The sequence below is a fragment of the Ranitomeya imitator genome, chromosome 4 (assembly GCF_032444005.1).
Source record: "Ranitomeya imitator isolate aRanImi1 chromosome 4, aRanImi1.pri, whole genome shotgun sequence".
Lineage (NCBI taxonomy): Eukaryota > Metazoa > Chordata > Amphibia > Anura > Dendrobatidae > Ranitomeya > Ranitomeya imitator.
This window is the reverse complement of record NC_091285.1, coordinates 644,285,026-644,309,991: the sequence shown is the minus strand read 5'-3', so window position 1 is coordinate 644,309,991 and position 24,966 is coordinate 644,285,026. Positions and strand designations below refer to the sequence as shown.

Sequence of the window (24,966 nt, the reverse complement as noted above, 5' to 3'; positions counted from 1 at the left end):
AAGTTCCTTCAAGACTGTAAGTGAAAAAGTGTACCTGGAAGAATTGATGCTGTTTTGAATTCAAAGGGCGGTCACACCAAATACTGATTTGATTTAGATTTCCCTTTAGTTCATGCTATGCATTTTGTTAATTGATAAAAGTAAATCATTAACATATACATACTGTACTGTGCAAAAGTTTTAGGCTTCAGTGGAGAAAATGTTGAAAACAAATGCTTTCAAAGACTTATCCATAGGGCTTTGTTCACTTGATGTAGGCAAAAAAACCTCTCCTGGCCAGTGTCAGGGGGAATGGAGCCCTCTAGATGTTTGAGGGTCGATATACTTTTCACGTTGGAGTATTCATAGTAAACATCCGGTAATCTTCGCAGGGTGTACCTCTGATGGAACATTTAGACTCTGTATGCAGAGAGTCTGTTTCTACAGCCTCCCTAGACCAATGAGAACTGTGGGGCTTCAGGGGTTAACTCCTTCCTGCTCCTTCAAGGACAGGAAGTACAAACTTTATGGTATAAGTGAATTTCCCAGCCCCCTCACCTTCCTTATGAAGTAAAAAGTGCAAAGACCAGAAAGCTTTGGCTCTGCCAAGTTACAGGGCGTTTCGGTACGTATAACATTCTTTTGTTTCGGGTGGGGGGAGGTGGGATGAGATGAGATGGCTGAAGGCAACATTCTCCTAACAGCTTGTGTGGAAATGTCCAAATTTAGTTATGGAATCTCAATGTTCTGACCCATACCTGAATAGCTCGGGTTTAACTGAAATGGTTAAAGTGGATCTCTGGATATGTATATATACAGTTATATGAAAAAGTTTGGGCACCCCTATTAATCTTAAGCTTAAATGTTTTATAAAAATTGTTTTTTTGCAACAGCTATTTCAGTTTCATATATCTAGTAACTGTTGGACACAGTAATGTTTCTGCCTTGAAATGAGGTTTATCGTACTAACAGTAAATGTGCAATCTGCATTCAAACAAAATTTGACAGGTGCATAAGTATGGGCACCCCACCAGAAAAGTGACATTAATATTTAGTAGATCCTCCTTTTGCAAAAATAACCGCCTCTAGTCACTTCCTGTAGCTTTTAATGAGTTCCTGGATGAAGGTATTTTTGACCATTTCTCTTTACAAAACAATTCCAGTTAAGTTTGATGGTCGCCGAGCATGGACAGCCCTCTTCAAATGATCCACAGATGTTCAATGATATTCAGGTCTGAGGACTAGGATGGCCATTCCAGAACAGTGTAATTGTTCCTCTGCATGAATGCCTGAGTAGATTTGGAGCGGTGTTTTGGATCATTGTCTTGCTGAAAGATCCATCCCCTGCGTAACTTCACCTTTGTCACTGATTCATGAACATTATTGTCAAGAATCTGCTGATACTGAGAGGAATCCATGCGTCCCTCAGCTTTAACAAGATTCCTGGTGCCGGCATTGGCCACACAGCCCCAAAGCATGATGGAACCTCCACCAAATTTTACTGTGGGTAGCAAGTGTTTTTCTTGGAATGCTGTGTTTTTTGGCCGCCATGCATAACGCCTTTTTGTATGACCAAACAACTCAATCTTGGTTTCATCAGTCCACAGGACGTTCTTCCAAAAAGAAATTGGCTTCTCCAAATGTGCTTTTGCATACCTCAGCCTACTCTGTTTTTGGCGTGCCTGCAGAAACGGCTTCTTTCGCATCACTTTCCCATACATCTTCTCCTTGTGTAAAGTGCGTTGTATAGTTGACCGATGCACAGTGACACCATCTGCAGCAAGTTGATGCTGCAGCTCTCTGGAGGTGGTCTGAGGATTGTCCTTCACTGATCTCACCATTCTTCTCTGCCTTTCTGATGTTTTTCTTGGCCTGCCACTTCTGGCCTTAACAAGAACTGTACCAGTGTTCTTCCATTTCCTTACTATGTTCCTCACAGTGGAAATTGACAGGTTAAATCTCTGAGACAGCTTTTTGTATCCTTCCCCAGAACAACTATGTTGAATAATCTTTGTTTTCAGATCATTAGACAGTTGTTTTGAGGAGCCCATGATGCCACTCTTCAGAGGAGATTCAAACAGGAGAACAACTTGCAAGTGGCCACTTTAAGTAGCTTTTATCATGATTGCATACACCTGGCTATGAAGTTCAAAGCTCAATGAGGTTAGAAAAACCCCAAAAAAGTGCTTTAGAAAGTCAGTAAAAAGTAGGTAGGAGTATTTAAAACAAGAACGTGATAAGGGTGCCCATACTTATGCACCTGTCAAATTTTGTTTGAATGCAGATTGCACATTTTCTGTTAGTACAATAAACCTCATTTCAAGGCAGAAACATTACTGTGTCCAACAGTTATTAGATATATGAAACTGAAATGGCTGTTGCAAAAAAAAAAACAATTTTTATAAAACCTTAAGCTTAAGATTAATAGGGGAGCCCAAACTTTTTCATATAACTGTACATTTAGCATTGTGATATTTCTTACTGAGTGGACACGTCATGTGCTCTTAGCCTTCGTTATACGGCAGGAGCTTTTCCAGAGCTATACAGTAACATTCCCAAAGGTCCTCATTCACCAGACGGAGGCCGAAAGTGTGTTCTTTCGGGCCTCCGACTGGCAGGTTTGCATCTGTATACGGTTTTATTTATAGGATAGATCAGCAGACTGCGCTTTCCTATACAGGGTGACACTGTGCAGAAACATACTATGAGGTCTCCATTTCTGTGCTATGGGTCCATATGGTGGTCAAAGGCTTCGTATTCTATCCTGAGTGTGGCCAAGTTCAGGCACATGCCTCCGGAGCTTATGGCTACAAACGTAATATGTGCCTTTGCCTTAATGAACATCCTATTACTGATCCATTTTGAGCCCTGTCTAGGATTTTATCTATTATTGTATGGTCACCTTTCCATTAACCTTGGAGACTGAAATTACAGGGGCATGACCCCTCTTCTGATGAGTGAGGGTCTCTGCCTCCTCAATTTTAAGCATTTAAAGGAGCACTCCCATCAAAGTTTGTATACTCTTTAATACATTGCAGTCATCATATAGCACTGTGTACTACTTACAATTGCTCATTTTGCCTTTCTACCTAGTTAATTCTTTATTCTTTGCTTTATGTAGAAACAGGATGTTTCTTTTCCCTGCATGAGTCTTCACTCTCGTCAATTCCTGACTCAATTGCTCCACTCCTCCCCTTTGCCATAGATTTTTGCAGTGACTCATAACTCATACAAGGATAATTGACCTCCTGTTTCTATGCAGAGCTTAGAAGGATTCAGCTAGTCAGATTTTTATCACGTGATGTCATGGACCTAATGGAAAAGCGAAGAATTAGCAGAATAGAAAGACAAAATGAGCAATTGTAAGTACACAGTGCTATATAATATGAAGACTGCAATATATTAAGAGGATAAAAACTTTGATGGGAGGAGGAATGCTTCTTTAAAAGAAATCTGTCAATAAGTTCAACCTTCCTAAGCTTTTTATATGGGTATGTAGGTCATAGAAAGTTGACTAAAATGATATCTTGATATATGCGATCTGATGTCTTATTCCAAATTTTTCTTAATATGAAAATGAGTTGTTAAGATCTATGGGCCGGTCATAGATCTCCCTGGGAATCTGCCTCCAGAGCTTGTTTTCAATGAAATTGGATGTTACCAGTGTGAGAACATGGAATGACTGACAGTCTGGTCTCCTTATCTACATGTCTCACACTGGTAACATCCCATTTTATTTAATATAATCTCTGGAGGCAGATTCTCTGGGAGATCAATGTCCGGCCCATAGAACTTAACAGCTCATTTACATATTAAGAAAAATGTGGAATAAGACATCAGCTCGCAGATCTCAAGATATCATTTTATTCATCTTTCTATGACCTGTATGCCCATATAGGCGGCTTAGGAGGGTTGAGTTTACTGACCAATGCGCTTTAACACGTATTCTATGTTGATTCCATAATTGATTAAAAGGGAGATAACCCTTTAAGTCAATACAACATTTGGGGTCAAGCTTACAGATATATTACTCCACTGAACAGCGCCCTTCAGAGTCTACCGTACCTCTTCTTGTTTGTTTTTACACTTCTGATTTTACTTATGGGCTACGTGATCACATCTCTGCCATGTGCTAATAAAGATCTATACTGTATGTTGTCTATTTTGCATATTTACAAAAAAAATAATTTTTTCTTTTCTTCTTTAGGGACAATTCATGTTCTAAAAGTAAATTGCTTTTTTTTTTTTTTTTTTTTAGAAACAGAATTCAGAAAGTAATTCCATGCTGTTATTGTTTATTCAGTTACCAGACACTTGGATGTTGTCATTTTCCCTTGATTCTAAACACCTTAGGAAGAATGAGTATTGCTGGTATCACACCGAGGGACACTTATAACTTCCATGTCCACGTTGATGGATCTAGGAGCTCACTGAAATTCAATTTTATGTCCATTAACGGGTTGAGAAACATTAACCATCTTGGAAGTGCAGCACCATCTGGAACAGCTGGTATGTTGTCCTTCTGTGTAGAACAGTCCTTCCATCCTTTTCGTCTGATTGTTCTCACTGGAGTCTTAGATTTCTTTATCAGTCTTGCAGCCTTGCGTTTGGTTGGACTTTTCTTTCTTGTTCTAACTTTTGCATGTTTCTTGGATTTCGCTGGTGATTTTGTTCCACTTGTGGACTGAGCTGAATAAGTTCTAGACTTGCTATTATGCCTGGATCTAGCATGGGTGCTCCTGAGGTAATAATCTGATCTTATCTTACCCATCTCTTCTTCATGTTTCTTGCGGGTGTTCGAATCCAAGATGGTCTTCTTAAGCGGAGGGTTATCAAGTGCAGATTTCAGCTTTCTTTTCAGATGGTCTCTAGTTACCGATTTGCTTTCAGGATTCTGTTCTTGGTGGCCTTCAACTTGACTTCTTGTCCAAAGTCTTTGTGGTTGAGTGTGTGGGTTTGAGGTGGCAGAAGTTTCCATGATTCGATAGATGCTCAAGATGTGTATTGCTGTTTTAGGCATGGACACCCCAGTAAAGTTTGGCACTTGAGGATTTGTGCGATTGCAGTATTCTACCACAACCATCTTCACCCCGAGTATTGTCCTAGAGCTTAGATGTTCCTTGTACGTGGGACCAGAAGTGCCTTCAACCTAGGCCACTGCAGTTCTAGCTTTTGTGCTCCACTATCGCTGACCTCACTGAGTGGAGTTTATCTTCTTTGTGATGTCACCTGGAGTTTGTTTCCAGGGTGATACAGGGGATCTGTTGACGGACATTTCTCTAAAGATGAAGGTCCTCACTGACCTTGAAGTGTTGTTTTTTTAGACCTTAATAAAAAATATATAATACTCAGTACTCTGATATTTGTTATCTTGGGGATATGGATTGAGGGCGTTTTGGGTTTGGGCCAGAGTGATTGTTTGGTCTCCTTCATTACTTGTACCTACTTCAAGCTCCTGAGAAGAACAATAACAGCAGATGATAGATTTTGCAAGAGCTGAAAGGAAGTGTGTAGTACATGACGGCAAGACACAGTGGCTGACGGGTGTTTTACAGTTGCAGAATCCAGGATGGGTTCCAGGCCGGACGGTCCCCAGCTTAGAGGTCAATTATATAATGGTCGTAGACTAGTTATGTGTGTGTCAAACCTGTTCAGTGGACCTTTTACTCTTCTACGTTGTGTAACCTGACTCTGCAAGGTTAGAAAAAGGAAGAGCTGGAGGGTTGAGGAGGATAATGTAGCAGACTGCATGAGATATGCGTAGAGAGAGGGTGGGACAGGTATGTGAGCAGAGAGGCAGTGACACCTGGCCGGTGGAAGGGAGGGACCTTCACACACCTGAGCCAGGAAGGCGGGAGATCGGTACAATGACAAGGATGGATATCTAAAATCACATCCTGGGATTTTCAAATATTTGTAAAGCGGGCAGTCAACTAAGTCTGGATTAAAGGGATGACCTGCCAGGGACTGGGACAAGTTAATACCATAAACGGCCAGTGATGTGCCTCCGTGTGCCACTTTGCATACTATTTACCTGTGTGCTGTGCTTATAAAGCTGTCTCCTCACCGATTGCTCCTGACACCTGCTCGTTTCTCCCAGTCTTGACCTCTTCCTTCATCACTTCTATCTTCTTAGACGTTTGCTTGGTACTGTTTACTCTACTCCCTCCTTGAAATCTTCTTGACCTTTTATTTGAAGATTTTTCTCACTCGTACTTTGTATTCATCCTGGTTGTTCTTGAGTTCTGGAATTCTATATATTTGAAATATTAGCCTCAAACTTTTATTTTTCTTTGTGTGTTCCTGTGCTTCACAGTCTTGGTGACACTTGTTCCTCACCATTTGTGAGCTCCAGCATGGAGAGTCTGGGAGTCCTGCTCATCACGGCTAATATTGGCTCCGTGTGTGATGAGGTGAGTTGCTACCAAACTATCAGCATTCCGCCGATCCATCTTCAAGCCTCATGTTGCTAAGGATTCACTCCTTAGAAATCTTAGCCTGATGGTTCCTTGGCTAATAGTCTGACTTTAAGGGGTTGACGCCTTTCAAAAATCATTTTTTCCCCCCATAGTTTGTTACTTTTAAAAGCAACAAACTGTGCTTTACTTGCCTTTTCCGAGTCCAACAATTTATCTCTGGCACTGCCATGGTCTCTGTTTGGCTGCAGTGGTGATGCCATTTGGATAGTGCTGCAGCCAGTCACTGCTCAGCAGCTCTGCTAATGTACTTGGCACAAGCGTGACATTGCAATTGCAGCTATACAGAGACCGTGGCACTGTCATCGCAGTTGTGGACCCAGAGAGGGAAAATAAAGCTGTTTATTTGGTTTTTTTTAAAGGTAACAGTCTAGGGTAAAAATACTTTTGAAAGGGGACCACCCCTTTAAATTATTTTTAAATTCAATATCCACTTTAAATTTCCCTGTCATTTTTAGGTCCAGTGTAATTAGTTTTTATCCATATAGGTTTATAGACATTTGCTTTTCCAATATAAAATCAACGGCATAGAGATAGACTACCTGCATCCACCACTAGGGGGAGCTTGGTGCATACAGTGTTATCATTGGGTTCAATGTACAAACAGTCTACAGCAGGCTCCCAAGCTCCCTCTAGTGGCGGCCGCAGGTTACCTGTTAAACCCATCACCATGCAGGGGATTTGATGCTTTGTCTGACGCTAAGTAGAGAGCTCAGAAGGGACGAGGATTCTTGACAAATTGTCCAAGGTCTGAGCTTTGAATTGTGCCCCCCATGATATCATTCGTTGTATTTCCCTTACAGAGGATGCATAGATAGCAGTCACATCGGGACCTAATGACTGTCTGTGGTCCGAAGGTGCACTTTAAATGGCGCATATTGTATTTCATGCTTTTACAGATTTACAGTAAGACTATTAGGTTTCTTTCATATTAGAGATATGGTTCTGCTTATTCCGTAAAAACGGCGCCACCCTCATCCATGGGCTGTGTCTGGTATTACAGCATTTGCTTCAATACCTGGCAAAGGCCATGGACAAATGTTGGCAGACCCCTTCTATTAATATACAACCCCTTTACACATTGTTATTCAGTGCCATAGCAGTATGAGAAACTATGAGAACATTTCCCCGGCTCTAAGACAGAGGAAGCTACATGTTCTGCCCTATATACAACATTTTGGAATCAGAGTTAGATTTTTTGAAGTATAATTTTTTTCCCCCCATAATTTGCCTATAAAGACATCAAAATGGGCATGCAAATATAATGCAAATGTTTCCGTACTACTGCCGTGGTTGAAAAGCAAGGGATTTGCATTATTTGGGGTAGAAGACAATGAATGACGTATTTTCTGCAGATTTACAAACCTTGTAATGTCTGATTATTATTTGTCATTGTGGAGTTGAAGTTCCAATTATCTGCACATTGATCAGAGATTGGAGCCTTCACCTTTTGTTTTGTCCCTTTTGGAAATTGCTTCTGTAGTTCTTTCCTATATTTTGCAGTCTTTATTGCTTCTATTAAGATATCCCGTATCCAAAGGATCAGGATATAACTTTTCAATCGCTGGGGATGTGACAGCTGTGGTCCCCAGCGATTCTGAGAACCGGGGCTTTGATGCTGATCCATGGCTGAGCAGAGGTCGGTCATGAATGATCATTGGTGGTCCCGTTGAGAATGAATGTGCATGATTGACTACCGCTCCATTCAGCTGTAGGGCTCGGCTTCAATTTTTGGGAGTGCTGGGGGCTACGGCGGTCGGACCCTCCGTGATCGGAAAAGTTCTACTTTCATACTTCAGAGCACCCCTTTGTTTCCCTGTTTGTGGCATCTCAAACATGCTGTAGTTTATTTTTTGTGATCTTGTATCCAACGTTTTAAGAGCGGTTTCATTGTCGCTTTCTGTGGAGTCCGGCACAAGGTCCTTTCTTCTAGAATCCTAGAATGGTAGAGTTGGAAGGGACCTCCTGGGTCTAGTGTCAGGTCTACTCTCCAGGGCATTAATCGGGCACTGTAGTAATATTGCTTCATCATACAGTGGGGATAATAAGTATTTCATACACTGCCAATTTTGCAAGTTTTCCCACCTACAAAGAATGGAGAGGTCTGTCCTTTTTATCGTAGGTACACTTCACCTGTGAGAGACAGAATCTAAAAATAAAAACCAGAAAATCACATTGTAGGATTTTTACATAATTAAATTGCATTTTATTACATGAAATAAGTATTTGATACAATAGAAAAACAACGTAATATTTGGTACAGAAACCTTTGTCTGCCATTACAGAGGTCAGAGGTTTCCTGTAGTTCTTGACCAGGTTTGCACACACTGCAGCAGGGATTTTGGCCCCCTCCTCCATACAGGTCTTCTCCAGATCTTTCAGGTTTCGGGGATGTCGCTGGGCAGCATTGAGTTTCCGCTCCCTCCAAAGATTTTCTATTGGGCTCAGGTCTGGAGTCTGGCTAGGCCATTCCAGGACCTTGAAACGCTTTTTCCAGAGCCACTTCTTAGTTTCCCTGGCTGTGTGTGTGTTTTGGGTCATTGCCATGCTGGAAGACCCAGCCATGACCCATCTTCAATGCTCTTACTGAGGGAAGGAGATTGTTGGCCAAAATCTCACAATACATGACCCTATCCATCCTCTCTTCAATATGGTGCAGTCGTCCTATCCCCTTTGCAGAAAAACACCCTCAAAGTATGTTTCCTCCACCATGCATCACGGTTGGGTGTCATGATCCCAATGGCAGGGGATCACAAAAGGACAAGCACACAAAAAACAGAACAAGCTCTAGGGTGATGGAAACTGAGCTGACCGCGATCCTGAACCTAATTCACAACACTAGCAGTAGCCGGGGAACGTGCCTACGATGATTCTAGACGTCTCGTGCCAGCCGAAGGACTAGCTTCCCCTATTAGAAGAAACAAAGACCTCTCTTGCCTCCAGAGAAACACCCCACAGAAATAGCAGCCCCCCACATGTAATGACGGTGAAATGAGAGGAAAGCACATACGTAGTAATGAAAACAGATTCAGCAAAATGAGGCCCGCTAAAACTAGATAGCAGAGGATACAAAAGTGAACTGCGCGGTCAGCGAAAAACCCTACAAAAAACCATCCTGAAATTACCTGAACTCATGTGCCAACTCATGGAACATGAGGAGTAATATCAGCCCACTAGAGCAACCAGCAACAAGGAATCACATAACTGCAAGCTGGACTAAAACAAAAATAAAGCAAAACGTGGAACAGGAAAATCAAAAACTTAGCTTGTCCTGAAGATTAGTGAAGCGGAAAGCAGAGGTAACAAGACACACTGATTACATTGATCGCCGGCGAGGAAATGACAAGAAAGTCAGGTTAAATAGGAAACTCCCATATCCTGATAGAACAGGTGGACACCAGAGACCGCAGAGAACACAAGTCACCCAGTACCATCTGTAACCACCAGAGGGAGCCCAAAAACAGAATCCACAACAGTTGGGATGGTGTTCCTGGATTTGTACTCATCCTTTTTCTTCCTCCAAACATGGCGAGTGGACTTGATACCAAAAAGTTCTATTTTGGTCTCATGTTACCTCACCCACTGATCACAGTTGTGCAGTTACTCCCAGCTTTGCCTTTATGTGCTCTTGCATAGCCTTCTCTTTGCTGAGTCCCATTCTAGTGCAGTTTTTGCAGTGCCTTCCTCATGTGTAAAGCCGCATTCACAAGTCTTACGTGTATCATGTTGATCATCCCTCACTACAGTCTGTCTGTATGTCTTGTCCCATTCCGTCTTGCTAATCTGTAGAAATAGCCTCCCACAAGTGACCTCTGTACAGTAACATTTCCACTGTATTCCTCCATAGCTGTTTCTTGTCATTATTCAGTAATTTTAAGCTTGAAACTGATGGCCATTTTCCTTCTTTCCCTTATGTGTTTATTGAGTTTCTTACTTATACACATGAGATGAGAACCTCTGGAGGATTCCTTGTATCACTCTGCACCCATAACCTGTTGCAGATTTCATCTTTCAGAAGAATCATCGGCTTCAATCTCTCCCGGCTCAGAGAAGTCATGGACTGTTCCGCTCCTGCCGGCGATTCTCCTACTTTTTGTAACATCACGTCAACGTGAATGCTCTGTCGGCTTCAATGCCGCCGTCATGTTGATTGACAGCCAACTAAGCCTTAACGCAGCAGTGAGCCGACTGTCAATCAGCATGATGTCAGCAGTGACACCCTGTCAACAGAGCAGAGAAGAGAAGGAACTGTTCGGTCAACTTGACGTGGAGAAAATATAAAAACAACTCCCCAATAACCCCTTTAACACAGTGTCCATCTGCTGTCAGTCCACCATAGCTACAGCTGTGACCATTTCTCCGGTTAGTGTGATGTTTCTGTAATTTATTATTGATCACACCCAGGACTCCCACCCACACCCATGAACCAGATGGTTTGTGTGGCTTCTTGTCTGCTGGACTTGGCCCATCCAGGTATCATGGTTTGCCATATAATACAACATCTCCGCTGAAGTGGGAAGTGAAGGACTTCCTCTGGTCCGTTGATCACTGGTCTCCGATGCCAAAATTGCCACTGTAGGTTCATTATCAGAACGGGTTGTTTTGCAGATTCCTTTTTATAAAGCGAAATCCAACTACTCACAAAACCCCAAATATCGATAACTTCAACGAAACCTTTAGATTTGACTACAACATCCTATATCCTGTTTTATGTCCCACTTACAAATGAAACTGGAGATATAGTGTGTTATTGACAGCATTATCACATTGGACATCATGGGCTGGCAAGTGCTTCAACCCAGCTAAACAGCTTCTCGTATTTCCACTTCAGGGACTCCTTTGGGTGTGATGGGGGTCAACAGTTACCCCTAGTTGTTTGTGGTTTAGATTAGATTTAGGATTAAACATCTGATGGTTTAAGAGAAAGGGAACCTGTTGGCACGTTCTTTTCAACTAGACGTGGTATGGTTGTATAGACGCTTGACCCACAATAAAAGTGATACCTTTTTTTTGTTGAGATCTGATGTGCCAGTCATGAGAAATCTAGAGTAGAAACCATATGCAAATAAGGCTGGAAGTGCACTGGGGGCTCTTGGATGCACCCCTCACACTGGGGGCTCTTGGGCGCACTGGGGTGCTCTTGGACGCCCCCGGCGCACTGGGGTGCTCTTGGATGCCCCCAGCACACTGGGGGCTCTTGGACGCCCCCAACACACTTGGGTGCTCTTGGATGCCCCCAGCACACTGGGGGCTCTTGGACGCCCCCAACACACTTGGGTGCTCTTGGACGCCCCCGGTGCAATGGGGTACTCTTGGACGCACCTTGCGCATTGGGGTGCTCTTGGACGCACCCGGCACACTGGGGTGCTCTTGGACGCACCTTGCGCATTGGGGTGCTCTTGGATGCCCCCGGCACACTGGGGTGCTCTTGGATGCCACTCCAGCGCACTGGGGTGCTCTTGGACGCATCCAGTGCATTTAGCAGCTTGATTTGTATATGTTTCTACACTGGATTTCTCATGACTGACATTGAATCTCTACCAAAAGGTATAATTTTTATTGGTGGGGGGATGAGCACCAATATAGTCATATCAGCGGTGGACATATACTGAAGAGGGTCCCTGTGCAAGGACAGCTTGTGAGGCCCCTTTATGTGTCTGTGAACAAAACTGCTTGCTTCCTTTGGAGGGGGCCTTCTCTCTTGGGCCCCAGTGTGGCTGCACAGATTGCACCAGTGGTATGTCCGTCCATGAGCCATATCTCTATTTCCACATGTAAAAATGACCTCAGAGCTTCCCTTAAAGTGTTGATGTCTTTGTTTATTTTCCTTTTTTTTCCTGAGCAGCCTGAAGAAATTGAGAAAAGTTGGCTTCAAGAATTCTATAAGGTAAAATTACATTAATAGTGATGAGCGAATATACTCGTTACTCGAGATTTCTCCAGCATGCTTGGGAGTCCTCCGAGTATTTTTTTTAGTGCTCGGAGATTGTTTTTCTTGCCGCAGCTGAATGATTTACATCTGTTAGCCAGCATAAGTACATGTGGGGGTTGCCTGGTTGCTAGGGAATCCCCACATGTACTTATGCTGGCTAACAGATGTAAATCATTCAGCTGAGGCGATAAAAACTAAATCTCCGAGCGCTAAAAAAATACTCGGAGGATACCCGAGCATGCTCGAGGAATCTTGTGTAACGAGTATATTCGCTCATCACTAGACATTAACCATCAAAAGCCATAGACTGCTCTGTTGACATCCATCATCACCATCTTGTCTTTCCCTCTAATCCTATCAGACGGTCCAGGACTACCAGTCGGGGTTCATCGCTCTCCATCTTCAGGAATTCGGGGGCAAAAATTACCAGGAGAACATGGGATGTGCTGAAAACTTCATCAGGTAATAACACACAGACCACGAGTCCTGACTTGAGTGGCACGTGTCTGGTCCTGCACTGATTTTAAAGCCACAACCTTTGCGGCACAATGGCTTATCAAAATGCACAATTCCACATGTTTTGGAGGTAGTCGTGGGCCCTCTTACATCTTGGCCCCTGTGCGGCTGCACAGGTTGCACCAATGATATGTCCGCCACTGGTCCTACGTAACATCTAGAATAGCACACAGAGATAACTATGGGAGTACAGATAACTTTGCTGACGTTACCCGCAGTACAAATAATCTAGGTGCTACTTGCAGTCCTATGTAACACTACTATTACCACCATACATTGACCATATAGTGGTAGATACCCGTTACCCACAGGCACTCTACATACCATACGTGTAGATTGTACCGATGAATCCAGTGACGTTTTCTGTGATTGGCGTTGCTCATTCTCCTTTTAATCCTCAGTTAGCCCAGACCGCCACAACAACTTCTTCCATCCACCTTTCGTCTCTACAGGATGTAACGCACAGATATCTTTAGCTTATCGTATTTTTACCACCTCTACACACATCACACAGTGCGCTATACCCATCAAAAGTGCCCAGGCAGTAAGAATGCCCACCTGGTTCACCCCACAATAATGGGGCACCCTTTGTGTCCCACACACAATAATAGTGCTAAAGTGATCACACTGTGCTGAACACATGGTAATAGTCCTCACAGAAGAAGTAGTGGACCCTCTTTACTCCCACCTGGTAATGGTGTCCCGATGAAATATTAATAATGTCCTTACACAGTAATGTCCTCCATTGGTAACCCTCACAATAATAAGAGTAATCCTCTATTTGTGCCCCCACACAGTAATGTTAGTGCCCCACAACATTATCAGCACCCCCTATAATAGCAGTGTTCAATTCAATAATAGTAGCATCCCCATATTGACTCCTCTTTATATTAGTAATAGTGTCCCTTTCAATAATAATAGCGCCCACCAAAAACAGTAATTGCACCCCCACAATAGTACCAGGACCCCTCCCCCAAATTACAGTATAATCGCGCTTTCCTATAATACTGTGGATAGATAATAGATGGTTATTAGTGTGATAGGCCGTTCTGTCTCCAGGACGCAATATTATGACCTAGGGAGGGTGTGGGCTCAGCATTTTACAGACGGGGCAGATGCCTGCTGTGTGATACAGCCAGCACCTGCCTCTAACAGCCGCAGGGTATCATGGGAGATAGTTATTTGCACTACATATTACAATACGTAAGTGTTGCAGTCTGTACTATATGCAAACTAACAATGATAGGTTGGAGTCCCCTAGGGGGACTTGGAAAAAAAAAAACCAAAAACCTTGGAATTTTTTTTTGTCAGACTCACCCTCCTACCGTAAAAAAAAAAAAAAAAAAAAAGCATAACTACATCTCATTATGCAAGAAAAGAAGCCGTCATTCAGGTTGGAAAATGGCCACTCTAACCAAATATTGCCTTTTTTTTTGTAAAGTCCAGAATTTAAGTCGATAAAAAACCAAAACCAGACGCGTTTGGTGTCATCATAATTGTACTGACCTGAGCAATCGTGTTGCCAGGTCATTTAATGAACACTGTAAAAATTAAACACAAAAAAACAATTTTTCACTATTTCGGCCCACCTAAAACAATTGTCCCATTTCCCCACATTGGCCTTTTTCCAAGGTCTTATTCTTTTGTGCAAACGTCAAGAAACCTCCAGCACAGATGTGAATAGGACCTAAAACTTGTCTTCAGATCTACCTGTACCCCATCCACCATCTTGGGCTCTACCACGATGAGGACATTGACTGAATCTTGGGATTATAGGTGGAAATGTGACTAATCTACATTAATTCTCATGTTATGCGAGTGACCACATAATACAGATTGCGTGACGGTGATGGTTTGTGAGGGTAAGGATGGCACTAAATATGGCTGCCTTTGCAGGAGGTTGATGCAGAGCGAGGAGATGTCCCAGTATAACTGTATCCAGAGTTTCATAGACAAAGACTTCACCCGGACGGAGAGTTTCACAGTGAGTAAACCATATTTATCGAAGGATATGTGCCCCAAAATGTTACGTCCTGGGTGCTCCACCTAAAAACCTGATTATTAACGCAATGTGAGACTGCTACTAAAATGTGTCCCTTTCTCTGCTATCAGCACAGCGCTAGTCCAGCTATGGATAGATGAGCGAGGCTGGTTGCTATGGACACACTGCTTAACAACTACAGCCATTTATATAAGGGTTGTCGGGTGGGGAGTCCATAGCAACCAACTAGGCCAAATGGACACTGTACTGATGGAGGAAGAAAGACCATGGTAGGATAGAATGGAGACCTCTCCTTATGAGGTGAGACTTAATAACTGACTGACCGGTGGGTCTCTCGACCTGAACGTGACAGCTTCATAGAAATATACGAAGCGGTCATGCTTGTGTCTGGAGACCCGATGGCCAGTCCTTGCATTGCGGCCCGATTGTACGGTCGTCTGACTACGCCCCTCCAGTCTCCTTGCTTCCTGGTTTCTGGCAGGCTGGACACTTCTCTTTGAGTGACAGTTCTGGTGAGTAGCAGAGCTGTAGTATTAGTAGAACTATAAAGCTCCGCACAAGTTCTGCTGTAGCACATTCAATTATAGGTTTGTTCTGAGCCTACGTCTTCACGGTAATAACTATATTTATACAAAGAGACAGCAGGGATCGGAATAAGCACACAACTCGGACAGTGAGAGCCATGGTTAGGAGACCTGCTTTAAAAACTATGGGGCCGGTGTTTTTGCAAGATATTTAACCACAACTTGTCAGGATGGGGAGGAGGCAAGCGGATAACTGTTGTATAGAAATTATTGGGCTGTAGATATCTGACTGGGATGTTAGGAGTCAAACTCTCTCCCAGAATGTTAGTACTGCGCACTCTTGACCAAGACAGCAGGCACTAGTCATCCAAACTCCCTGTAATCCAGCTGTACACTGTGAAAGATAAAAGCTCTCATTGCAGGAGAATGACAGCAGATATAAAAAGCAAGCCAATTGCAAACTTGCTTATTTTCATGATGTCTAGCTAAAGCAATTTAATAACTTAAGAATACCCCTTTAAGCCACCTTCTTTTTTGTTTTGCGGAGTCTGTTTTTTTTTGTTTGCTTTTTTAATTCTTCAAAGTGGCGCATGCGGTTAATGAATTTGAACAAAAAAATTAACACCTTATAGGGTCAGTGAATTCTATAAAGAATTGCATATATTGCTATGAAACCATTTGATAAACCCCAGTGCAACAAAAGAGAATGAGTGGAAACCACTCTCCAGAGTAGCAAGACCAACCACCAGAACTATAGACCCAACTCAAAGAAATTAGTAGCACGGATATACGTTTTAAAATATTTCTTTATTTGCAGTGGTTACAACATATTTTGTGTGCACATGTTTGAAGACAAAAAAAGATATATAATAAGTGACGTATATAAAAAAAAATCACCAGTATATAAAAACCTAAATAGGCATAAGGTGCACCATAAAAGGATAGGTTATTACGCAGGACTCCTAGAATAAATCTAAGTGTAAAAATAAGGAAGGGATTAGTGTATTCCACAAGTGACCTTAAAAAAAGTAACAAAACTGAAAATATGGGGCAATAATAACATCCCACAATGTGAGCCTATGTGTAAGGCTAAAAATTGTGCAAAGTGCAATAATAATATCCCACAATGTGAGCCTATGTGTAAGGCTAAAAATTGTGCAAAGTGCAATGTGCCATAATAGAAAAGGGGGAAAAAAGGGAGGTGGAAGGGAATAATTAGGAGTTCCTGTACCTTTAAGGCGTCACCAGATCCAAACAATGCGCAAACCCCGACGCGCATTTCGGATAGAAAATCCTTCGTCCACTGTGAATTTGGTGCAAAGTTAAAAATTATATTTATTTTTCTGTTTTGAAGCCTTTTTAGTGACTTTTTAGCAAAGAAAATGTGCACGTTTCGCAAAATGGTGTAAGTTGTGTGTCAAAATATCTTTTGTATATAAAATGACTCTAAGGGAGGAATTGAGTATGAGTACATTTGCGGCAACATTTGAGATTTTTCGAAAAGTCAGGCGATAAATCAGGTGGAAACATTTGGAAACCCTAGGGGAATTTTAGGAAGTTAGGGGGCACCACAACTGGGCAAACGTAATGTTATACAGATAGTGAGTAAGTATAGGGGTGCAACTCAATGCATAGCCAAGGAGACATAATGGAGCAACAAGAAAAAGCAGCCACGCAAATAGAACGCACACCCAGAGGGATACAAGCTAAATAGCAAAAAATACAAAAAAGTTTATTGAAAACAGAGACAAATACGCTAGAATAAAAACATATTAAAATATTTGGAAACCCTAAACTCACCACTACTACCACAACAACGGTGAACATAAAAGAAAATTCTAAAAAACAAACAAACAACTGTTTGATACATATAAAATAGACTTAAAAAGACATGGAAAGATGAATATGGGACAAAAAAAAGGTGCAAAGCACTAACAACTTGACGAGAAAAAAGGCACATAAGTCCAGTGAGTCCAATACTAGACACTGCCTATGGGAACAGTGGACCTGTTTCAAGATGCGGGCATGTTTTTCTTATCTTATATGACCCCCTTAAATTGATTTGAAAAGAACAAAAACATCGCGTTAATAATAAAGGAATTAGAACAAATAATTTGATTCATGCAATACTGCTTGTGACCACTTGGTGGTGCACAATAATTACATTTCCCATTTACCGTATATACTCGAGTATAAGCCGACCCGAGTATAAGCCGACCCCCCTAATTTTGCCACAAAAAACTGGGAAAACTTATTGACTCGAGTATAAGCCTAGGGTGGAAATGCAGCATTTACCGGTGAATTTCAAAAATAAAAATAGATCATTATTTCCCCATAGCTGTGCCCCATATACAGTGCTCTGCACCGTTCACTGTGCCCCATAGATGTGCCATATACGGTGCTCTGCACCGTTCACTGTGCCCCATAGATGTGCCATATACGGTGCTCTGCACCGTTCACTGTGCCCCATAGATGTGCCATATACGGTGCTCTGCACCGTTCACTGTGCCCCATAGATGTGCCATATACGGTGCTCCGCACCGTTCACTGTGCCCCATAGATGTGCCATATACGGTGCTCCGCACCGTTCACTGTGCCCCATAGATGTGCCATATACGGTGCTCCGCACCGTTCACTGTGCCCCATAGATGTGCCATATACGGTGCTCCGCACCGTTCATTGTGCCCCATAGATGTGCCCATATACGGTGCTCCGCACCGTTCATTGTGCCCCATAGATGTGCCCATATACGGTGCTCTGCACCGTTCACTGTGCCCCATAGATGTGCCATATACGGTGCTCCGCACCGTTCATTGTGCCCCATAGATGTGCCCATATACGGTGCTCCGCACCGTTCATTGTGCCCCATAGATGTGCCATATACGGTGCTCCGCACCGTTCATTGTGCCCCATAGATGTGCCCATATACGGTGCTCTGCACCGTTCACTGTGCCCCATAGATGTGCCATATACGGTGCTCTGCACCGTTCATTGTGCCCCATAGATGTGCCATATACGGTGCTCTGCACCGTTCATTGTGCCCCATAGATGTGCCATATACGGTGCTCTGCACCGTTCACTGTGCCCCATAGATGTGCCATATACGGTGCTCTGCACCGTTCACTGTGCCCCATAGATGTGCCATATACGGTGCCCTGCACCGTTCATTGTGCCCCATAGATGTGCCATATACGGTGCCCTGCACCGTTCACTGTGCCCCATAGATGTGCCATATACGGTGCCCTGCACCGTTCACTGTGCCCCATAGATGTGCCATATACGGTGCTCTGCACCGTTCACTGTGCCCCATAGATGTGCCATATACGGTGCTCTGCACCGTTCACTGTGCCCCATAGATGTGCCATATACGGTGCCCTGCACCATTCACTGTGCCCCATAGATGTGCCATATACGGTGCCCTGCACCGTTCATTGTGCCCCATAGATGTGCCATATACGGTGCCCTGCACCGTTCACTGTGCCCCATAGATGTGCCATATACGGTGCCCTGCACCGTTCACTGTGCCCCATAGATGTGCCATATACGGTGCTCCGCACCGTTCACTGTGCCCCATAGCTGTGCCATATACGGTGCTCTGCACCGTTCACTGTGCCCCATAGATGTGCCATATACGGTGCTCCGCACCGTTCATTGTGCCCCATAGATGTGCCATATACGGTGCTCTGCACCGTTCATTGTGCCCCATAGATGTGCCATATACGGTGCTCTGCACCGTTCATTGTGCCCCATAGCTGTGCCTTATACGGTGCTCTGCACCGTTCATTGTGCCCCATAGATGTGCCATATACGGTGCTCTGCACCGTTCATTGTGCCCCATAGATGTGCCATATACGGTGCTCTGCACCGTTCATATTTCCCCATAGATGTGCCATATACGGTGCCCTGCACCGTTCACTGTGCCCCATAGATGTGCCATATACGGTGCTCCGCACCGTTCACTGTGCCCCATAGATGTGCCATATACAGTGCTCTGCACCGTTCATTGTGCCCCATAGATGTGCCATATACGGTGCTCTGCACCGTTCATTGTGCCCCATAGCTGTGCCATATACGGTGCTCCGCACCGTTCACTGTGCCCCATAGATGTGCCATATACGGTGCTCTGCACCGTTCACTGTGCCCCATAGATGTGCCCATATACGGTGCTCTGCACCGTTCATTGTGCCCCATAGATGTGCCATATACGGTGCTCTGCACCGTTCATTGTGCCCCATAGATGTGCCCATATACGGTGCTCTGCACCGTTCATTGTGCCCCATAGATGTGCCATATACGGTGCTCTGCACCGTTCATATTTCCCCATAGATGTGCCATATACGGTGCCCTGCACCGTTCACTGTGCCCCATAGATGTGCCATATACAGTGCTCTGCACCGTTCACTGTGCCCCATAGATGTGCCATATACGGTGCTCTGCACCGTTCACTGTGCCCCATAGATGTGCCATATACGGTGCTCCGCACCGTTCACTGTGCCCCATAGATGTGCCATATACGGTGCTCTGCACCGTTCATTGTGCCATATACGGTGCCCTGCACCGTTCACTGTGCCCCATAGATGTGCCATATACGGTGCTCTGCACCGTTCATTGTGCCATATACGGTGCCCTGCACCGTTCATTGTGCCCCATAGCTGTGCCCATATACGGTGCTCTGCACCGTTCATTGTGCCCCATAGCTGTGCCCATATACGGTGCTCTGCACCGTTCATTGTGCCCCATAGATGTGCCATATACGGTGCTCTGCACCGTTCATTGTGCCCCATAGCTGTGCCCATATACGGTGCTCTGCACCGTTCATTGTGCCCCATAGATGTGCCATATACGGTGCTCTGCACCGTTCACTGTGCCCCATAGATGTGCCATATACGGTGCTCTGCACCGTTCATTGTGCCCCATAGCTGTGCCCATATACGGTGCTCTGCACCGTTCATTGTGCCCCATAGATGTGCCATATACGGTGCTCTGCACCGTTCACTGTGCCCCATAGATGTGCCATATACGGTGCTCTGCACCGTTCATTGTGCCCCATAGCTGTGCCATATACGGTGCTCTGCACCGTTCATTGTGCCCCATAGATGTGCCATATACGGTGCTCTGCACCGTTCACTGTGCCCCATAGATGTGCCATATACGGTGCTCTGCACCGTTCATTGTGCCCCATAGATGTGCCATATACAGTGCTCTGCACCGTTCACTGTGCCCCATAGCTGTGCCATATACGGTGCCCTGCACCGTTCACTGTGCCCCATAGATGTGCCATATACGGTGCCCTGCACCGTTCATTGTGTCCCATAGATGTGCCATATACGGTGCCCTGCACCGTTCACTGTGCCCCATAGATGTGCCATATACGGTGCTCTGCACCATTCATTGTGCCCCATAGCTGTGCCATATACGGTGCTCTGCACCGTTCATTGTGCCCCATAGCTGTGCCCATATACGGTGCTCTGCACCGTTCATTGTGCCCCATAGCTGTGCCATATACGGTGCTCTGCACCGTTCATTGTGCCCCATATCTGTGCCCATATACGGTGCTCTGCACCGTTCATTGTGCCCCATATCTGTGCCCATATACGGTGCTCTGCACCGTTCATTGTGCCCCATTGCTGTGCCATATACGGTGCTCTGCACCGTTCATTGTGCCCCATAGATGCTCCACATAAATCTCTGCCGCCGCCGCTGCTGCAATAAAAAAAAAAAACCACATACTCCCCTCCCTTGATTGCAGCTCCCAGCGTCTCGTTGCGGCGCCTCCATCTTCCCGGCGTCTCTGCGCACTGACTGATCAGGCAGAGGGTGCCGCGCACACTGTATGCGTCATCGCGCCCTCTGCCTGAACAGTCAGAGCGCAGACGCCGGGAAGATGGAGGCGCCGGCCGGGAAGATGGAGCGACGCTCGGCGGCTGGAACGCGGACAGGTGAATATGCTATACTTACCTAGTCCTGGCGATCCTCGCGCTGTCCCTCTGCCTGGTGTTCGGTGCCGCAGCTTCTTTCTCTATCAGCGGTCACCGGCACCGCTGATTAGAGAAATGAATACGCGGCTCCACCCCTATGGGAGGTGGAGCCGCTTATTCATTTCTGTAATGAGCGGTCCCACGTGACCGCTGAAGAGGGGAAGAAGCTGCAGCACAGAAGACCGTGGGACGGCAGGGACAGCGCGAGGATCGCTGGGACTAGGTAAGTATACCTCAGCGCCCTCAACCCCCTCACCCGCCGACCCTGCCACCCACCTTGACTCGAGTATAAGCCGAGAGGGGCACTTTCAGCCCAAAATTTTGGGCTGAAAATCTCGGCTTATACTCGAGTATATACGGTATGTACTTTTTGCTCTTTAACATGGGGCATATACACTGTGTGCAGAATTATTAGGCAAGTTGTATTTTAGAGGATTATTTTATTATTGATCAACAACTATGTTCTCAATCAACCCAAAAAAACTCATAAATATCAAAGCTTAATACTTTTGGAAGTTGGAGTGTTTTTTTTTTTAGATTTGGCTATCCTAGGAGGATATCTGTTTGTGCAGGTAACTAGGGTTGAGCGAAACGGGTCGTTCATTTTCAAAAGTCGCCGACTTTTGGCAAAGTCGGGTTTCATGAAACCCGATCCGACCCCTGTGCGGGGTCGGCCATGCGGTACGCGACTTTCGCGCCAAAGTCGCGTTTCAATGACACGAAAAGCGCCATTTCTCAGCCAATGAAGGTAAACGCAGAGTGTGGGCAGCGTGATGACATAGGTCCTGGTCCCCACCATCTTAGAGAAGGGCATTGCAGTGATTGGCTTGCTGTCTGCGGCGTCACAGGGGCTATAAAGGGGAGTTCCCGCCGACCGCCATGTTACTGCTGCTGATCTGAGCTTAGGGAGAGGTTGCTGCCGCTTCGTCAGAAGCAGGGATAGCGTTAGGCAGGGTCCATTAACCCCCAAACCGCTTGTGCTGTAGCGATTTCCACTGCCCAACACCACCTTCGGTGTGCAGGGACAGTGGAAGCTACATTTTTTTTTTTTTTTCCTCAGCGCTGTAGCTCATTGGGCTGCCCTAGAAGGCTCCCTGATAGCTGCATTGCTGTGTGTACGCCGCTCTGCAAACCAACTGCTTTTTTCAAAGCACAAATCCTCTTGTTCCTTCCTTTCTGCACAGCTATCTTTTTGGTTTGTACACACTTTTTATTTAATTTGTGCATCAGTCCACTCCTTATTGCTGCCTGCCATACCTGGCTGAGATTACTGCAGGGAGATAGTAATTGAAGGACACTCCCTGTTTTTTTTTTTTTTTTTTGTGGGAGATTAAGATTGACATTTCTGCTAGAGTGCCATCCCTGTCTGTGCCATCTCTCACTCAGTGGGCCATAGAAAGCCTATTTATTTTTTTGCTTGATTTGGGTTATAAAATCTACCTGAAAAAATCACTACATCAATCAGTGGGAGAAAAATATTGGCCTCAGGGCTTGTGTGCCACTCCTGACCCCTGTGTGCATCATCACTCACTCAGTGGGCCATAGAAAGCCCTTTTTTTTTTTTTTTTTTTGCTTTATTTGGGTTCTAAATTCTACCTGAAAAAATCAATAAATCAATCAGTGGGAGATTAATATTGGCCTCTGGGCTTGTGTGCCAGTCCTGAGCGTGCCATCTCTCTCACAAATAGTGGGCCATAGAAAGCCTATTTATTTATTTTTTTTTGGTTTTATAAATTCTCCCTTAAAAAAAAAGGGAGATTAATATTGGCCTTTGGGCTTGTGTGCCAGTCCTAAGCGTGCCATCTCTCTCTGTCTCTCAGATAGTGGGCCATAGAAAGCCTATTTATTATTTTTTTTATTGGGTTTATAAATTTTCCCTGGAACAAAAAAAAAAAAGTGGGAGATAAATATTGGCCTCTGGGCTTGTGTGCCACTCCTGACTCCTGTGTGAATCATCTCTCACTCAGTGGGCCATAGAAAGCCTTTTTTTGTTTTATTTCTTTTCTAAATTCTCCCTGAAAAAATCATTTTATTTTCTTTGGTTTCTAAATTCTTCCTGAAAAAATCATTTTATTCTATTTTTTTTTTTCCTAAAGTCTCCCTGAAAAAACAAAAAAAAAACAACAAATCAGTGGGAGATTAATATTGCCCTTTCTGCTTGTGTGCCAGTCTTGACTCCTGGGTGTGCCATCTCTCTCTCTCTCTCTCCAATTGTGGGCCATAGAAAGCCTATTATTTTTTTAGCTTGATTTGGGTTCCAAAATCTACCTGAAAAAATCACTACATCAATCAGTGGGAGATAAATATTGGCCTCTGGGCTTGTGTGCCACTCCTGACTCCTGTGTGCGTCATCTCTCACTCAGTGGGCCATAGAAAGCCTTTTTTTGTTTTATTTGTTTTCTAAATTCTCCCTGAAAAAAATCATTTTATTTTCTTTGGTTTCTAAATTCTTCCTGAAAAAATCATTTTATTCTATTTTTTTTTTCCTAAAGTCTCCCTGAAAAAACAAAACAAAAAACAAATCAGTGGGAGATTAATATTGCCCTTTCTGCTTGTGTGCCAGTCTTGACTCCTGGGTGTGCCATCTCTCTCTCTCTCTCTCTCCAATTGTGGGCCATAGAAAGCCTATTATTTTTTTTAGCTTGATTTGGGTTCCAAAATCTACCTGAAAAAATCACTACATCAATCAGTGGGAGATAAATATTGGCCTCTGGGCTTGTGTGCCACTCCTGACTCCTGTGTGCGTCATCTCTCACTCAGTGGGCCATAGAAAGCCTTTTTTTGTTTTGTTTTCTAAATTCTCCCTGAAAAAATCATTTTATTTTATTTGGTTTCTAAATTCTTCCTGAAAAAATCATTTTATTCTATTTTTTTTTTTTCCTAAAGTCTCCCATAAAAAAAAAAAAAAAATCAAATCAGTTGGAGATTAATATTTACATTTGTGCTTCAGTGACAGTCCTGCGTGTGTGGCATCTCTCTCATTTGTTGCCACCAATAACAGAGTGTGTAACATTGTGCCTGATTTTCGTTGTGGTCTCACTCACCTGTAAAGGGGTAGCTAAATCATACTGAAGTTATAGCTCACCGTGTAATTTGTGTGACAGCAACAAATACCGTTAGTTTGTTTACGTTTTTAAAACAATGAGGAAGTATGGTGGAAGAGGTCGTGGCCGGGGGCGTTCATTGTCAGCTGGTAATGAGGGTAGTGGTAGTGGTGGAGCATCAGCTGGTCGTGGGAAAAAAAATATTGCACCTAAGTCTGGAGCTGTGGAGCCAGGTTCGTCGTCTGGCTACACAAGGCCTCGAACGCTCCCTTTTCCGGGAGTAGGAAAACCGCTTTTAAAGCCGGAGCAGCAAGAGCAAGTTTTGGCTTATCTTGCTGACTCAGCCTCTAGCTCTTTTGCCTCCTCTCGTGAAACTGGTAAATGTCAAAGCAGCGCGTCGTTAGTGGATGTTCACGGTCAGGGACAAGTCGCTTCCTTGTCCTCTTCAGCAAAAACAACAACAGAGAAGAATGCAGCAGGCGACACAACGGGTTACTCCATGGAGCTCTTTACAC

General features: G+C 44.2%; 1 protein-coding gene across 8 annotated transcripts in view; it reads left to right on the top strand.

Annotated features, from left to right (window-relative positions):
- The first annotated feature begins 467 nt into the window (after nt 1-467).
- LOC138677079 (inositol polyphosphate-5-phosphatase A-like) overlaps nt 468-24,966 on the top strand; it is a 119,679-nt gene continuing 95,180 nt past the window's right edge. The window contains exons 1-6 of one of the 8 annotated variants that reach the window (XM_069766929.1): nt 468-604; nt 4,238-4,488; nt 6,296-6,392; nt 12,301-12,342; nt 12,749-12,849; nt 14,800-14,887. In XM_069766929.1, coding sequence (XP_069623030.1) covers nt 6,336-6,392; nt 12,301-12,342; nt 12,749-12,849; nt 14,800-14,887 — 288 coding nt within the window. In that variant the 5' untranslated portion in view covers nt 468-604; nt 4,238-4,488; nt 6,296-6,335. Of the gene's footprint in view, nt 605-4,237; nt 4,489-5,300; nt 5,583-5,817; nt 5,956-6,295; nt 6,393-12,300; nt 12,343-12,748; nt 12,850-14,799; nt 14,888-24,966 lie in introns of those variants that run through there. The other 7 variants (XM_069766930.1, XM_069766931.1, XM_069766935.1 and 4 more) reach the window with 7 other exon arrangements.